The 18,817-nt window shown below is 38.3% G+C and overlaps 1 protein-coding gene across 1 annotated transcript; it reads right to left on the reverse strand.

Moving 5' to 3' along the window:
• Positions 1-4,288: 4,288 nt before the first annotated feature.
• Positions 4,289-18,473, reverse strand: LOC111871305 (uncharacterized protein DDB_G0287625). Its single transcript, XM_023864309.2, has 5 exons — positions 17,998-18,473; positions 15,565-15,875; positions 13,315-13,372; positions 12,093-12,164; positions 4,289-6,877 (listed from the first exon to the last, which is right to left on the reverse strand). The coding sequence occupies exons 2-5, from the start codon at positions 15,823-15,825 to the stop codon at positions 6,420-6,422; spliced, it is 849 nt and encodes a 282-aa protein (XP_023720077.1). The 5' UTR covers positions 15,826-15,875; positions 17,998-18,473; the 3' UTR covers positions 4,289-6,419.
• Positions 18,474-18,817: the final 344 nt, after the last annotated feature.

An 18,817-nucleotide genomic window follows, 5' to 3' on the forward strand; every position in this document is an offset into this window, starting at 1 on the left:
TAGTACATAATTTCTTCATCTTCCAGTAGATGTTTTATTCTCTTTTGTTCTAGATCTTGTAGGAAAATTTCTGCCATAGTACTTCATAAAGGTGAGCCCATGGCTACACCCGATCTTGGTTTGTAGAATTTTTCATTATACTGAAAATAGTTTTGATTTAATATCGTCCTAAGTATGGACATGATTTCTTTTATAATGCTTTTGTCCATGTGGTTATCTTTGAGTAATTTATTAGTCACAAGGAGTGTACAGTTGATCAGGATATTAATATAGAGGTCCTTAATATCTACTGTTAATAATTTATGATCCAGGTTTAGTTTCACTTTTTTCATATTTCCTGAAAAATGTGTTGTGTTAATGATGTTGTATTCGTATTTTAACTTTAGACAGTCGTTTAGTATTTGATGTATGTATTTAGCTAGTTTATATGTGGGTGCATTAGTGTTGTTTATAACCAGTCTGATTGGGGCCTCTGGTTTGTGGATTTTAATTTTTGCTTTCAGTTTGGGTGCTTGTGGATTCATTTGGAGTACCTGTTTTCTTTTTATTGGGTCTATTATATTTTTACATTGTTTTAGAGTATTTTGTACTATTCTTTGAAATTTTTGGGTAGGATCTGTTTTTAGCTTGGTGATATTATTTTCGATAAAAGATTTGACTTTATCATTCAGGTCTTGTTTATAAATAATGACCAAAGTTTTCCTTTTGTCGGCTTCTGTTATGGTTGCTTTGTGTTATGTTAATTTTTGTTGTATTTGTTTGGTTGTGTGTGTTTGTTCTTTGTATTCTTTGTTTACTATGTTTTGTTTTGATTCAATTTGCTGTATGTTTTCTGTCGCAAAATATCTAATGGCTTCTTGTTGATTAATGTTTTTTACCTGTCTTATCGTGTTTTCTGTTTCGTAAACTAGTTGTTTTATGCAAACTTTTGGTGTGATATCCATATCATATTTGCTTCCTTTATTTAGTAGCTTTCCTTTCTCTTCAGAGAGTTGTATGTTAGTCATATTGCGCAGTCGCGGATAAAATATTTATTAATCGAGTGTACTCTGGCGTGTAGTTTAGTTAAATTGTAAATTTTATTATTAAGTTTATTATAGTGCTTTCTTGATTCCTCATTTAGCCTTTGATTTACACCGTTTTCTATTATAGGCCAATTAGCCTGCCAGTATCGGCCCCCATCAGGAGAAATAATAAGAAAGACAACGCAAACCTACTTGGTTTATAAATTCCAATAAAATCTTAACAAATCAATTATAAATATTTTAATGTATTGGAAGAGCCGCTGTAGTTGTAAAAACTTCAGATTTTACACCCAATTGTAAATTATTAATATTATATGTATATATTTTAACATTCAGAATATATATTTTAATAGTAACTCCAACTTTATTAATGTAAAGGTGTCTCTCTGATGATGGTCTCTGAAGACCGAAACATGTAAGGGCATAAATAATTAAAATAAGAAAAATCTTCACCAGTCACACTGGACGGAACTGTTTAACTTTTCATGATATTGTTAGTGTGATGGACCAGAATGAAACAGATCTTATCCATATAAGTTTTCCAGTTTAAATGTTTATCAATTTGTAAGCCAAGGATTTCTGCTTTTATTTCGTTTTTTGTATATTTATCATTATATCAAATATTAATTGATATTGTGGTGAGTTCCTTTGTTATAAATTTTATTACATTTGTTTTATATATATTCAGGGATAGCTTGTTTGCCGAAAACCATTTACTCATTTGAGAGAGAACTTTGTTTGAAAATATGTAGAGATCATCTACCTTTTTACTAGAAATTATGACACTAGTGTCATCAGCAAATATTATGGGTATTGATGAGGTGTTTAGTATACGAAGCAGGTCATTGAAAAGCAAAGGCCCTAAAATTGACCCCTGGCAAACTCCATGCTTTATTGTTTCCCAGTTTTAGTAGATACTTCGGAGTGAATCTGATGACTTTATTTCAATCTTTTGCGTTCTGTTAGATAGGATGTGAACCAACATGCTGTGATTTACACAGTCAAAAGCTTTTGCCAAATCACAGAATATTCCACCAGCATAAGACTTTTTGATTAATACACTGTTAGCTTAAATGGTGCAATTTCAGTGGATATGCCTTTCCTGGAGCCAGACTGTTCTGGGACTAGTATATTATTAGCCAGCAAATAATGGCTTAACCTATTGTGCATTAACTTTCTCAAGTGCTTTAGAGAAAGTAGTTAACATTTTGCGGACCAGACACATGATATCATGCTTTTCGCTTTTAAACGTGATGGACCGGTCGCATGATATCATGATTTTTAGGACACATGAATACTGCGTAATAAATCTTCGGAATGTATGCTAGGTATTCAGTAACTTGACCTGGCTGGCTAGGGTCCCTACTCCAAAAGAAAATAAACTTTGCCCCTTCCAGCTGTTTATGTACCAGGCAGGAAGTTAGTAGAAGGGAATATGTTTCAAGGACAAAAGTGACTGAAGGCAAAGCGATCTCTCTGACTTGTTCTCCGATGAGCTATCTGACGTGCCTTGTGGAGTAGTAGTGATTAGTGACTCAGACAGTGGAAATGACAGAGGTCAACAAAGAATTGTGGCCACAGATAATAAAAGTGAAACTTGCCTTGTGGCTTATAAATTGTGACATTTTGAATTCATTTTTGGTTTACAAAACTCTGAACCCTGATTCGAAATTGAAATAGGAAGCATTTCTGATGAATGTGGCAAAGGCCTGGGCTACAGACCAGATGGTGGCGGCAGAACGAGAGTCAGAGAGACTTAGTGTGACTTAGCCTATCAACTCCCACCCCATGCAGGCCTCATGTGGACACCCCTGGGCGACTCTCGGGTGATATGTGGACACATACCCTCGTGAAAATTGTGAAGAGTGAACATTCCAAGGGGAAGCATCCTTCTAGGCAATGCCGTGTTTGCACAGTTCACAAAAAAAGGAGTATGACTGTCTACATTGCAAGTTCTGTGTAATGCCACTTCACAAAGGGGAATGTTTCCAGAAATATCACACTCTCAAGCACTTCTAGGAGCACTGGTAATTGTTCTCCAAAAATTATAGTTCATAAAATTAATTAGGAGATTTTATATTAATTTTTGAAGTGAACAGTGCACAAGTTAGGGTAACAGGTATAAAAATACAGATCCCCAGGGTGATTTAAATATTCAAATCGCAAGTCCGCAAAGTGTTAATAGTGAAATTGGCCTGTAGTTTGACATACTAGTTTTGTCCCATTTTTTAGTAGTCTTCTTTTTACTGAAATCTTAAGACAATTAAGTAAGATCACTGTGAATACTGACTGATTATAAATGTGAGTTAATGGCTGACTGGTTAGAAATGCACAAATTTTTAAAATTTTACTTGTTATCCCATCATAACCTGAGGAGATTTTGCTATGAGGGAATGTATTGTAGTTTTTATCTCAGTTTCAGTGGTTGGAATGGTCTTAAAAGCAGTGAATTTGCTAGGAAATGAAATGGCATCACCTCTCAATTTATGATGCAAGTTTAGATTTTAAGCAATTGTCAGGAAAAAAGTACTGAAGGCATCAACAATTACAGTGGAACCTCGCTTAACGAGCACCTCTCATAATGAGTAATTTGCATAACGAACAAAACAAATTGTAAAAAAATTACTCGCTTAACGAGCGACATTCCGCATAATGAGTGACGAGAGGGGAAGTCCCGGATTATGCGCTTGCTACATCAGTCTGTGTTTAGCACTCCTTCCGCTAGCATCTTAGTGTCGCTTGTGATCACACATTTTTCCAAACTTGTGTTCAGACATATTATTTGTGATTTTTTTTGTGCAAAGTTTAATAACCCTTGCAAAAATGTCCCTGAAGAAAAAGCCGCAAAAAGATAGCCACAAGAGAATAAAAATAACCGTAGAAATGAAAAGTAAAATCATTGAAAAGCGAGGAGGAGGTGTGAGCATGGCTGATCTAGCACGCATATACAATCGGTCTACATCAATGATTTGCACTATCCTCAAGAACAAGGACAAGATTAAGGAGATAGATGCTTCAAAGGGAGTGACAAGAATATCTATGCAATGGTTATATATTCTCATTTTTGTTTTCTGCAAGTCGAATTCGCATTCCAGGTTGGTTCATCCTGTATAGAAGAAAAGATGAAGATGATTCACGCTCCTTAACAAAGTATATATAATTTTCTTTGAATAAACGTTATACATAAAATTTTTTGAGTATTTTTTTTCGGCATGGAATGCATTATTGTATTTTACATTAATTTATATGGGAAAAATTGTTTCGCTTAACGAGTGTTTCGCATTACAAGTAAGATTCTGGAACAAATTATGCTCGTTATGCGAGGTTCCACTGTACTTCTGTGCCCTTTACTTTTTCATCATTTGTAAGAAGAGATGGTATCATTTCAGTCACGTGTAATTTTTCTGTTCATGTTTTATTATAGTCCAGGTTGTTTTTATATGATTATATAATTTTGCTCCAGTATAGAAAATGGAAATTAATGGCCACGGGGATTTGTTGTGCTGATCACGCGACACCCTCTATCCGCTAAAGTTGGCACTAACTTTGCTGATAAGTGGCAGACGCTATGTCAGTATAGTTAGCTTGCGGACTAAAACCACAGTTTTTTTATATATAATTTTGCTATAAGTCCACAGTTTGGCCTCTTTTAAGACTCTGCTCAGAATTTTGCAATACTTAATGTAATATGCTCTCATGTGGAGATTATTATGTTTGCAGGATATTTTTATTCCTTGTGTAATTCGGTCATTTTTTATGCTGAATAGGAAAACTAGCTTCACAGATATTTAGAAAAATATATAAAAAACAACTGAACTTATAGTTTATAGCCTTATTTTTGAAAACAGGTTCCCATGTTTCATTTTCTAACAGATGTGGAAACTGAGCAATGGTTTAATTATTAATTTTTCTGGTAATAATATTTTGTAATAATATTATTAACTGTAAGAAATTGAGCATCATGGTCTGAGAGACTGCTGACTATAGGAAATGTACAAGAAGAGCCTAACCTTACACTATCTATAAAAATATTATCAATGGCTGTAGCCGAGGAATTCTGGATTCTTGCTGCAAAATTCGCAATGTGTGACAAATCATACAACTTTAGTAAAGAGTTTACTTTTTTATGGTTATTCTCATTTAAACAGTTTATGTCTATGTATCCACAGATTATAAACTCAGATTTTGGACTATACAGATATTTTTGAAGTTGCATTTAACCTCCTTAGAAATTCATTAACCTCTCCTGTAGGAGCTCTGCACAAGCTTAATATAATTAGGTTAGATGTTTTAGTTACTAATTGAATTGCACAGATTTCAAAGTCCTGCTCCTTACAGTGATGAGAAATATCAATTTTACTGAAATGTCGATCTGTCATAGCAAAAATAAACATGTGTCCCCTACGTAGGCCTCTTGGCCAGAAGCTGGAGCATAATAGGTAACCATTCATTGAGATGCAGCAGCACCTGTTCAACCATGTGATGCTCATTTAGACATAATAAGTGATGATTTATGTTGTCTACTTCAAAATGATGTATTAATTCATCACTTTTGCTTCCCAGTCCTCTGATATTCTGGTGAAAGATACTGAGATTGATAATTTGCACTTTGCTTGTAAACTTCCATGAATGCAGGACTGCATCTCTGTGCTTCTGAATTTAAGGCAAAAAAGGAGACATCCTAGCATGGATTATAACAGGAATAATGCTTATACCTGACACATGACCACCAACAAACCTCTCAGCAATAATTAACTGTACAAAATAAACACAATGTTCTGCAATTGACATATCATTTAGAGTTAACAGTATTGATATTTTACTGCATACAGTACTTGAACTTTACCGAGAATGATTATGTGCTGCACCAACACTGTTGCTCTGTTTATATTTCTGTGTGATATGTAAGCCATATTAGACTGAAATACATTGACAATATAAGATGATTCCAGGAGCTTTGATGAATAACACATTGAAAATAAGAAATTCTCCTTCCATGCTATCAAATTTATCATATTCTTAATTTAAGGTTTAAAAGTAAGTTTCACTTTGTATGTACTCTGTAGGTGTTTTAATATAATAAATGAAATTAATACAGAATATTAATTTAAACATGTCTCACAATCTTAATGGCAGAAACTGTGTGTTTCATGTGTAGGGGATCTGAAGGATTTTTTGGTTCATGATAATAAAAAACAGAATATTTCATATGATAAACAGATATAGTGTTGTCAGCAATTAAACTCTATTACCACCCTTGGCTCTCCAGACTTCTGACTGAGAAAGATTCTGTCTTCTCCTGTGCTGCTACCTTAAGTGTTCCAAACTGTGAACTATCACCACTCTAGAGCTAGCACTGCACAGCTGCCGAGCTCCCATTTTATTGCAGTTGCATTACTTCGCCTTACCAGGTACCACCTTGGCACGAAGTTCAGCTATCGTCGGCTGGCTCACGGGTTCTGTAGGTGACTCAGAATCAGAACTTGTGCTCTGAAATGCTTGATGTGTGTCACTGGCTGGTTCGCTGTTGGGTACTCCGCTTACTGATATTGTGACAGACGGTTCAACTGTCATTTCCTTGATGAGTTTTGTTATAGAGGTTATCTTTGGTGGTGTTCCTTTCAGGTCATTACCATTACCTGCATCAGCATTGTCGTTTTTCTGATGTTTGTCATTTCCGTCAGCTTCCTCGTCTTCCAGACTTGAATAACTTGCTGTAGTGGCATCGGAATCAGACTCCGAAGACCTCATGGGCTTCTCCTCACCATCACTGCTTGAGTCATCATTGCCACCGCTGCTGTCTTCACTTCTGTCACTGTTGCTGCTGCTATTAGATTCTTCCTGCTCCTTCACTGTAAACACATTCGTCTTATTAATAACACATAAGACCGCTTCATGTATTCGCGTGGGTTATGCAACAATACAAAATAAGTCAAATCTGAGGTTCTCACAGCAGTGACTATGAAGCGTACTTTCTTCTGGGACGTCATGCCACATAATCTGGTAGAAGTTTATCAGTGTTTGAATGAATGAAGCTTACTCTCTACTGCTATGCTGCTTACTTTTCTACCCTGAAGATGAAGTTTATTCCCCTGAAATGTTGCTAAGCTTCTACAAGATTATATTGCATGACATCCCAGAGGATATTACTCTTTAGCACAACATAAGTTTTTGCCGAAAGTCTGATATATGCAAGGAGTCTGACACCACTATTAACACTTCTTGTAACTAACTGACATTTCAGGGGGCGCATGCAGTAGTATACTTGGTTGAGGCATTATGCTACAAGCCAGAAGGTCATGGGTTCGAATCACGATCAGTTGGATTTTTTTCATTTGCCTAATCCTTCTGGCCACACTACAGTGCTCGGGTTGAGTCAGCTACTGGGGGGTAAAGGGCAGCCGGTGCATAAGGCTGACAATCTTACTGCCATCTGTGAGCCAACTGTCTAAACAAAATGTGGGAGCATCGACATCTTAACAACCCTTTGGGCCTTCACAGCCTGTTACAGGGATAAATTTACCTTTTTAAAATTGACATTTCAGGAGCAGACTGACTGTACTTGTATTTAACTTTTCATGCAGACGTTATTTCATTTTTAACCTGATTCAGCAAGGACAAATGTAACACTGACGTATGTGGTCAGTAATAACTAAATGTTATTCTGGTTGATCCAATTAAGAAAATTATTTCTTACTCTGACTGAGGATGTAACAAGGTATTTTTGACCTATTAATGCCCAGTGGTATATTTATAGATCTGGATGTTTCTTATTAAAATTCAATGTGTTTGTAAGCATGAATGTAATGTTTCTACTTTCAAAGATAACCTCCTTGTTACAGTTCTCCATAATTCAGCACACAAAATAACAAATGACATTCTTTGTACTTAAAAACTGGAATAATGATATGCAAATTAGTAGACGTCTCCAATATCAAATTTGAACAGAATCTGAGGATAAGTCTATTTATGACCTTATGCATAGTAGGCCTTATTGTGGTTCAATATGGCTGAAAATCAGAGGTACCTAACAACATTTTGTGAAAGTTTCCCTTACTGAATTTCAACAAAATCTGTGAAACGGTTTATAGGGTATTTGAAAAAGTCCACTCATGGCCCTATGTAAATTAGGCTTTATTATGGATCAATATGCCTGAAAACTTGAACTATCCAACAACTGTTCATGAAAGTTTCTCATACAGAATTGTAAGACAATCTGTCAAATGGTTTAGGTCCTGATACTATACTGGTGATGCCTATGATATAATACATTCTCTTATACTTCAAAAAGCAGGTATAATGAAAGTCTAATCTATATTAACAATCACTATTCCCATATGCTCCTGTTATGTATAATATGACTTTAATGTCACCTGCTCTTTACCCTTCTGTCACCCACAAGAAAAATACATTTATGACTAGTGCCAAGGGTTTTACATCATCACACTCATAAAGAAGCTAAAGAAGGCAATAAGGGAAAGTAAGCAGCTGAACCTTCTAACTGAAATTATGCCAACATACAACATGGTATAAATTATTGTTGGTATAAATAAGACATTGATTCTTGACGTGCAGCTGAATGGAATGTGACCCTTTGGGCCTGGTGTTATCCTGCATTGCCTCATTAGATGTCATTCAATCCTGTAAGATTCACAACATCAGTACAAAAAAAGAGAGTGTGCATGCATGTGAATGTATGGATGATATGGTCACTATTTTCTCAGTTCAAATTTGCAGAACATTATGAAAAATCTGGCAGCCTGGGTGAATGAAAATGAATTTACCATAAACAACAGTAACATAAAAATTATGTAATGCAGGACAGGATGAGAGGTCACAAGAGAGGAAAGAAAATAAATTAGCTTCAAGCTTGAAGTATAGCAAACTATAGGAACTGTCTTTTCAATAAATGTTACCAAATGATGTAGAGCAGGTATAAAAGCAATGAACAACATTGCCAGCTTAGAAAAATTCTCACTGAACATCACTTTGGAGGTCTCTGAACCACCATCACTCACCAAGGGGGCTGACCCACCCTGAACATATCTAACTGCAATATCACTTAAAAACCTGAATGTAACATACTTGAAGAAAACACTGAGGCTTTCAATGTTCACCCTTCCAGTGCTGGTCTATGCTCTGGGCAGGGAACTATCTCTATTGGGGAACCTAAGTCTAAAAATGCTTCCCTCAAACGTGACAAGTTACAAAGAAGAAATGGAATAAAAGGATGCAAATCTGGGAGGATATTATAGGACAACAACAATGACGATCAGACCCAATTTAAGTCTTCAGTATGTATCTGCAAATATTGGAATAACACAGCTATTGCAGAATATGTAAAAGGTAATACTGTAGTACCATGTCTCAAGTGGTAAGAAAGAGATGGGGTATACACATGCTTGCACGAGACAGCAAGAGCTCTCTATACAGAAGACTGTGACAGGTACCATCTAGAATCATGTGAGAAGTGAGTGAAATCCATTACAAACTACAGTAATGCACACAAGGAGAATTTGTACACTGTCATTCCATGTTCAGTATCTAATGACAAGCACTCTGTCTTCTGCAATATAATGCCATGTAGTTTGTTGAAAGTCAACTGATGTCACCTCTGTCTTCAGGGTTGAAGAGGGAAGCGACATACTCCTCCAAAACATCAGCTTTAACCAAACTACATGGTATCCCAGAAGATATAACTCTGTATAATCAGCACCATGAGAACCTCAAGTCCTACTGACTAATAAGTACAGCACTGTCTCAACATTTGCCAGTGTGGCACTCAGAAATGAGAACAGTGATATTGCATAATCCACATATTGTTAGGGGGTTGTGTTCTGATCTCTGTTTCTGCAACAGAAATTCAAACAAAATACCATATCCATAGAAGTGTGTGTGTTTCCCCAATAACTTTTGAAACAGAAAGTCAAAATTGTTAAACATTTATAAGATAGGAAATTACTAAGGGCATTCCGTATATAATGCCTCTAAAGCTATTTTTCCACATAATCACTACCATTCGTTATGCACTTTTGCCATCGATGAACAAGAGCCTGTACGCCGTGCCCGTAAAAGTCTGCGTCAGCAGAGGCTAGCCACTTTCTTACAGCCCGTGTAGTCCGTCTTTCATAGGCCCAAAGAGATGGAAGTCTGAAGGTGTTAAATCGGGGCTATAAGGTGGATGTGGTAGGACAGTCCTGCCAAACTTTCCAATATGCATGGTGGTAGCCAAACTGGTATGGGGTCTAGCGTTATCATGTTGCAAGCGAAAGGTTGTCTGCTTCTCTGGCCTGACTCGGGAAATACGGGCTTTCAGCTTAGTCAGCGTCGTTTTGTAGCGTTCAGAATTGACAGTCCCTGGTTGTTATCTGCTGATCTGTTTAGATGAGGCGCTGTTCATTGTGAGGAGTGGCAGCTGAGCCGGGACGCCCATGGCGTGGCTTGTCGTGCACTTCACTTTCGCCACTGCTGAAACGCACTACCCACCGAATCACTGTGCTGACATCCACTGTATTGTCTCTGTACACCTTTAGCAAGTGTCGATGGATGTCAATGGGTACAATTTGTTCGGCAGTGAGAAATTCAATAACACATTTCTCCTTCATACGCACTTCTATGTCAGACGCCATTTTGGTAGACTGCTCTGCTGTCGCTATCTGTCCCACGACAACCAAATTAACAGTACATTGGTGGGAAGGTTCAACCTTTACTACAACACCACCAACATGCAGCTCAGACGTTACATATTAACCAAAAAAATAGGAGGCATTATATGCAGAACGCACCACGTACAATGTATTCTCTATTTCTTACTCTGTGTCACCAATCTAAATATATTTAGCAGAAGAGAGGTAATCATAGTTCTTTTTTCACAAAAATAATACTGCATTCAGCATTACCTGTGTTGCTGACCTCATGCTATAGCTAACATGGTAGGATAAAAGAGTATGAAAACATTGCTAAAATCTAGCAGAATTGCCAGCAAAATTACTGACATAAGGAGATATTTAATGTTTCACTTCAAGAATGTATGACAAGTTGCAAATTTTGTAAACAGATTTATGACAGTATGTAGGATTTCATGTTCTCACACGGATGGTTATGAAGCATACCATCTTCATGGGATACAACACCTCACAGTCTGCTGAAAGTCAACCGATGATCCAGAAGAACATATCACCTCCATCTTCAGGGTTGAAGAATAAGACAAGCAAGAAACCAGCGTGAAGGCTGAAGATGGAGGTGACACGTTCTTCTGAAAAGTCGGTTGACTTTCAGTGGACTACACGGCGCTATATCCCATGAAGATTTATGACCATTTTTCAAATGAAACCTGTCCAGAGATTGTTCTGAGTAAGCAGCAGAGTGTTAAAAATAGTCCCCAGGCAGGCATCCCACTGAAACATCAGCTGATGGATACTTTTTGCAAACAACTTTTTGGCTTGCTGCTGTAACCCCTGTATCACTGTGGCCTTGCAGTCTTCATTAAACCTGATTTTACAGCACCATGAATAGATTTCACTTGAACATCTCTCATGTTATTCCTCTTACTAGAAAGGGAACTGGGCATTATGAGAAAGTCCCTTATATTCTTCCCAAGTTTCACATTCATCTGCAATTGCTCCAAACACATTTATCACTTAAGAGTTTTATCTTCGGGATATAATGCCTCGTAGTCTGTGCAACATCCACCAACTTTTTGGAGAAACATGCCACTTCCATCTTCAGGGATGAATAAGTGAAGCAAAAAACCAGTGTGAAGTAGGTAGTAAGCCCTGCATTATATCCCAGAAGATAGAACTCTTCACAAAAACTGCTCTGATATCCTCATAAAAAATAGATGGAGGTGACATATTGTTCAAAACATTGGTTGACTTTCAATAGACTACATGATGTTATATCCCTGAAGACAGAACTCATCATAAGCTCTGCTGTGAGAACATCAACTACCACTGTCCCCTGCAGTGTGCGACACCCCTGACCCCCAAGTAGCACATCCTCAGTTTTTTAAGTTTGGGCTTCATCTCCAACTGGCACTCGATTCATAACAGAGTAAGCAATACTCACTGAGCTGCAGCTTCTCCACAATTAACGGATAGAACTCCTTGGCAGTAGCATTGTTGGGTTCATACTGCAGGACTGAAATAAGAAAACATAATATTCTGAGATGGATGTATAGTGCTAAGGTGAATTGAAGTTTCATTACTAGGACACTGAACCACGAGGTTACAGTCTTCTGGGATGTGACGTTGTGTGGTATGACAGATAGGTGTACCAACATTCCACAAGAACATGCTCCCTTCATTTGCATGGTCAAAATGGTAAGCACTCATATTTAAGCAGAAATGTGAATAAACATCTCCTGGTTTAAGATTTGAGATTTTCACGACGGTGACTATGAAGGATGCCATCTCCTACGATGTGGCGCCATGTAGATCCTGTGTGAAACGATGTTTCGGAGTAACGTATTGCCTCCATCTTCAGGGTAGAAAAATCTGAAGGATGCAGCCACCTGCTCAAGCTGATTCCTCGCTCACAGTTTCTACCCTGAAGATGGAGGCGATACGTTCCTCCGAAACGTCGGTTCATACAGGATCTACATGGCTCCACATCCCAGAAGACGGCATTCTTCAAACATCTCCTGGTTCAATGTCTCTCTTGCGCTATATGATTCTCATTAAATCTAACTAACAATCTGCTAATTCTCTTGCAGTTTTCACTGACTGTGACTACAGTGACTCCTGACATTCCAAGTTCCAAATCCAATGTTCATTTTCCATTTATTAAGTCATTCCAAAGATTTACCCTGAGGCTCAGCCAAATATGTTGCAACATGGAGGCTTTTTTTAGTGAGGAGAAGTTATGCCCCACCACCTAATTACCAAGCTGGAAGACCACTCTTTATCAGCTTTTCACAGCTGACTGTCATACCTGGAGGCCATCTATTCCACCTACAACTTCAGGACACACCATGCCAGGCAACAGGGGGCCCACCTAACATGGAATAACAACGCATCAGATCATGCCATGTCTCATGCAGTTAGTCACCAGCTGGCTTCCCAATGCAATGGCCCAGGTCTGATCCCAGATCAGGTCATATGGGATGTGAGGTGGACAATGTGACTAAGGGGCAGGTTTTCTCCAAGTACTTTGATCTCCCCCGTCAATTTTCATTCTGCCACCCACTCCGTATTGATTAATGATCTTATCATTGATGTTACAAACCTCTGACACCGACAGCACAAAAAAAAAAAAAGCAAAACAAAAGCAGATAAGTCATCATACTTACTCAGTTTGCAGTATTTTAGGGCTGTTTCATAATCCTTCAGCATCACTGCAGACAGGAACTGTGCAAAGAGCAAGCCATAAAATAAAATTAAGAAATATGTGCCCTGACATAATAAAGAGATTTGAGATTACTGTAATCTGGGATATGATGCCACATACTGTTCATGTTTCTACATACCTGGCAATTCTCATCAGGGTGAGAAGAGGATTAGGTCAAGCTCATTAATTAACAAGGACTGCAGGGTGTGTACAGGCCTTAGTTACAGTGCATCATTCTCCTTCACTGCCTCAGTGCAACTGCAACCACTGTCCTGCTATTTCTTGCTGTACCTCTCTTCGCATGCAACCTACAGGCCTGGTGTGAACACGTGGCCTGTAGTGCAGTAGAAAGTTACTAACGATTTAAAGTAATCTGCTGCACCCATCTCCTGGAAGCAGAAGGTTGCTCCAAAATGTTGGTAACTTTCTGTCAGTCCACACAGTGTCATATCATAGGAGGTGGCAAGTTCCATGGTCATTACCCTAAGAACCTCAAATCTCTCTCACATAACATTCATGTTTAACAGATTTCAGCCTACCATAAGTAAAAAGGTAAAAGGTAAAGCTATCCCTATAACAGGCCATGAAGGCCCATAGGGTTGTGAGATGTCAAGGCTCCCACATTTTCTCTAGACACAAACAGACCACACAGAAAATGAAAAATTAGGGGGCCCCACTGACAGCAAAGTAATCTCCCAAACCTCTTAACAAAAACAGAGAGGGGGATACAGAGACAGATTCACAGATACAGATGGATATACAGACAGACAGACACTGATAAATACATGCAAGGCAGAAGGAAGACAAGGAAATCCTTCCAACAAATTTTTCTTTTGTTGTGTAAATGAACAGAATATGGTGTAAACTAGTATTTTCATATGTATGACTTATATATTTGTTGAAGAGTTCTCTTTTCCGTGATGCAGTCAGCTGCAAATCAGCCAGTATTTTGGAGGAACATGTCAGCTCCATTTTAAGGGTTGGAAAATAAACCAAGCAAGATACCAGCATAAAATGGGTAGCTCCTTCAAGTTCCTCCTAAATTTTAGTTGATTTTCAACAGACTACATGATGTTATAACCCAGAAGATAGAACCCTTCATATCCACTGTTGTGAGAGCCTCAGATCCTACACAAGTATTTGTTATTTTCTTAATACTGTTTGTAAACTGCTGATGTATTTTGCTGTGGTTATGGCTGTAAAGGTAAAGCTATCCCTGTAACAGGCAGTGAAGCCTCATAGGGTTGTGAGGCGTCAAGGCTCCCACATTTTCTCTAGATAATCGGCTCATAGATGGTGGTGAGGATGTCAGCCTTACACGCCGGCTGCCCTTTACCTCCCAGGAAGATTCCCGGTACTCATTTCTGTTAGCAGTTGAGTCGACTCCAGGGTCATATTGTGGCTGGAAGGATTAGGCCAATTGAAAAAAAATATACACCTCATTGGGACTTGAACCCGTGGCCTTCCGGCTTGTAGCATAGTGCCTCAACCAACTACGCTACTGTCATGGCTGTAATATTATATTATATTATTATTATAAAATATTATAATATAATATAATATATTATAAAATGGAATTCTGACCAAGGTTGAGAACCAATGATATGGATTAATTTTAAAAATGCATAGAATATGACCTACGTTATAATGCCATGTATTTCTGTAGAAATTTACCAGCTTTTCAGAGGAACATATTATCTCCACCTTCAGGGCAAGTAGTAAGCCAAGCTGCTTATTTCTTGCCTGTGTCTTGCTTGGATTCATCTTCACGATAAAAGAGTACAATAAGCCATTAGCTTCAATCTGCATTTTTGCTTGGCTTAATGTTCAATCCTGAAGATGGGGGTGGTATGTTCCTCTGAAACTAAAGTGGACTTCTATTGAACTACATGGTATTACAACCCAGGAGACTGTTATCTTCTTAGTCATTGTTGTAAGAATTTTAATTTCAATGTAAAAAAATGCATCTTGTTCTTCAGAGTACAGTCGAACTCCGTATTAATGTCCCTCAATTTAAGGTTTTCCCTTATTTAACATACAATTTCAATGATCCCAAGTCAACAATTGATGATTAATTTCCTCCACTTAATATTTTCATCACTTCAATGTTCAAATCCACTTTTCCCAAAAACGACCTTAAATGAGGGTTTGACTGACTGCTTTCAGTCCAGTGTTTCTCATAAATTCAGATATGAACATCAGTAAAACTCACTTCAGCCAAGAACTCCGTTGGTGCAGAGGAGACAGACTCATCAGCATCTGTATACTCGCTCAGGTCCTCAACACTGCTACGAGGTGTGGAGGTCAGCCCTGCTGGTGCACACAGACTTCCCACAGCAGTGTGATGTTGATGGTTGTTATTAGTGTTCGCTTCATCATTCTCATCTCCATGCTCAGTATTGGTGTTCACATGCTCCACATTAAGATTGTTCCCATTGTTTTCTTGAGTCTGCACTGCTGAGGGGATCTCCATTGTAGAAACTCTGATGTCACGGGAGCTTTACTAGCATCTGCGTAAAGCTCCTGTCAAATAGTCAATAACAATTTTCCTGTTATTCAATCTAAATGCGGCAATCATCAAATATTTTATTACCTGCTTTGTTAGTATTATAATCTTGTCTCACAGAACATGGTGAAACTTCTAAGGGTAAAAAAAAAAAAGAGCTATTCCTGTAAGAGGCTGTGAAGGCCCATAGGGTTGAGATGTCAAGGCTCCCACATTTTCTCTAGACAGCCAGCTCACAGATGGCGGTAAGGTTGTCAAATTTATGCACCAGCCACCTTCTACCCACTAGGAAGATTCCTGACACTCATTTCTCTTAGAGGCTGAGACAACCCCAGGTCCATAGTGCGGCTGGAAGGATTAGGTCAATTGAAAAATCCACCTCATCTGAACCTGAACCCACAACCTTCCAGCTTGCAGCATAGTGCCTCAACCAATTACGTTACTGCATGCCCCATGGTGAAACTTCTAGAACCCTTTATTTTTCAGCAAAGTATGAAATATCATATATCCATATATCTTGCACAGCAATCAAACAAATGCAGGGTCACAGAAGAAGCCAGCAGCACTTTACTGCTACAAAAAGCCATACTTTACATTATGCTCCAGGGTGCTAACACTGAGATGTAGGAAAACTATTACAGACAAATGTAATTACAGCAGTGATAGCAGGGGCGGCTTCTCTTGTGGAGAAATGTCTGGCAAACAAAATTATTTTCGACTAGTGAACTCAACCAACATTTGTTTAGATATGATTATATATATTATTAATCCAAATGGACTATTACATCCAAACCGATATCTTTATGTCACAATGGTGAAGATTTCTCTGCTTGTAAACAGGCCTGAATCGTCCATAAGGTTTACTATTGGATTAACCCTTTAAATACCTAATTATTTATAAGTAATATATACAAATCCAGTTTGTACCTCACAGGAAACACATTATGTCTCTGCTACAAAGTCGAACCGGTTAATGTTGTTTAGGGAAACAGTCACTGTTTATTGCGAGAATCACATGAAACACACAAATACACTGTGTGGGAAGAATGCAGAGTTCTAGTATATTAAAGTATGTGGTACTATGAGACAGTCCAGTGGTTTAAACAGTAAAGGAGCAAGTGGCAGACCTCATTTAAATTTCAACTTTAGCTGTTAATAATGTTCCTCAAAATAATATTTTATACTAGGTGAAAGGTGGCCCCAGAGTTGGTCTGAATGCTGTGGAGTAGAGAGAAATCTTGCCCCTACTGGGATTTGAACCCCAGCCATCCAGCCCACAGCGCACTGCTTGTCTAAAAACATAAAATTCAGAATATACAACACTATACTTTTGCCTGTGGTTCTATATGGGTGTGAAACTTGGACATAGACTGAGGGTGTTTGGGAAGAGGGTGCTGAGGAGAATATCTGGACTGAAGGGAAATGAAGTGATGGGAGGCTGGAGAAAACTAAATAATGGGGAGCTTCATAACGTGTACTCTTCTCCAAGAATAATTAGAATGATCAAGTCAATGAGGATGAGGATGGCAGGGCATGTAGTACAAATGGGTGAGAAGAGGAATGCATATAGGATACTGGTGGGAAAGCTAAATGGAAAGAGACCACTGTGGGTCTACGGTGTAGGTGGGTGGACAATATTAAAGTGGATCTTAGAGAGATAGGATGGGATGGTATGGATTGGACTGATCTGACTTGGGATAGGGACCAATGGAGGGCTCTCGTGAGCATGATAATGAACCTTTGGGTTCCATAAAATGCTGGGAAGTTCTTGAGTAGCTGCACAATTAGCGGATTCTCAGGAAGGACTCAGCTCCATGAGTGAGTGATTATTATAATAGTCCAGTACATTATAATAGTGTTATAAGGGTATTTTTCGTGGACAAGAATTTAATCCAATTATCCACGTTTGACTATCCGAACCACCTTTGTCATTAATTAATTCTGATAATCGGCGTTCTATTGTATTTAATTTTCGTTCCTAACAACAGTGAACACTGAAGCCTTGATTCTATTTACTCATTCGGTGTTTAGTATTGACTTCTCCCCAGGATGAATATCACCTAATAGTGAGCAAAGCTGCATGAAAACTTAATGCTTGTTTATTATATGGAAAGAGATAATTATGGACTTTTTAAGTACCTGCTTCAATACTGATGATGATTCACCCTCTAATGGCCCGGGTCTCGGAACTCCATCCTTCCAGTCCTAACTATGTCAAACGGTTACCATCACACATTAGTGCCATATTGCTCTGTACTTTCACTAACACAGTGAGTTACGGTCAGTTGTGCCCTGGCGATCGCCTGGCAGATCAATGCACGCTTTTCAGTCGCGCTAATGTTCGTTTCGTTGCTGGGTAAGTGGGGTAAGTAGTCTCAAATATACAGTATTAAAAGCACGACAAAATTGTTCCTACATCAACCTACGTCCATGTAGTCACTCGATACGATCGCTACCGATCGCTACAGTATGCTTCGTAACAGCCCGAATGGCCCGAATCGGGTTTTAACAAAATTTCACTGCCCGATGGCCCGTTATTTCACGCGAAAAATGAAATCGCGCAACCCAGTGGGGAAAATCAATAACCTGGATAGCTTTCTCTCTCACTCTGCCATGAAATTCAAATAATACACTTCCCCGCGTTGAAGTCGTAAAGTTTCTCGCTCCTCCAACAGATGGCATCAACGCCTCGAACAGAAATTGGGCTAGCTGACAATGAACGTATAGACCGTATGGAATATATATAGCAATTACGTCGTATTATAAAACGAGGCGCGTTTAACAATATGTAACATACATTACATGAGTAACATAAGAACACTGATTTCCCGGCTTACACCCACGACAAAGTCGTCCGTCTTACCGAAACAAACCATCAGAAACATGGAGCAACTGTGCACTCCGTTCCAAACATTCTGAAGTGAATGTATTAATACGAGCTTTTGTTTCTCCATCTGTC

The sequence above is a fragment of the Cryptotermes secundus genome, unplaced genomic scaffold, assembly GCF_002891405.2.
Source record: "Cryptotermes secundus unplaced genomic scaffold, Csec_1.0 scaffold1116, whole genome shotgun sequence".
Classification (NCBI taxonomy): domain Eukaryota; kingdom Metazoa; phylum Arthropoda; class Insecta; order Blattodea; family Kalotermitidae; genus Cryptotermes; species Cryptotermes secundus.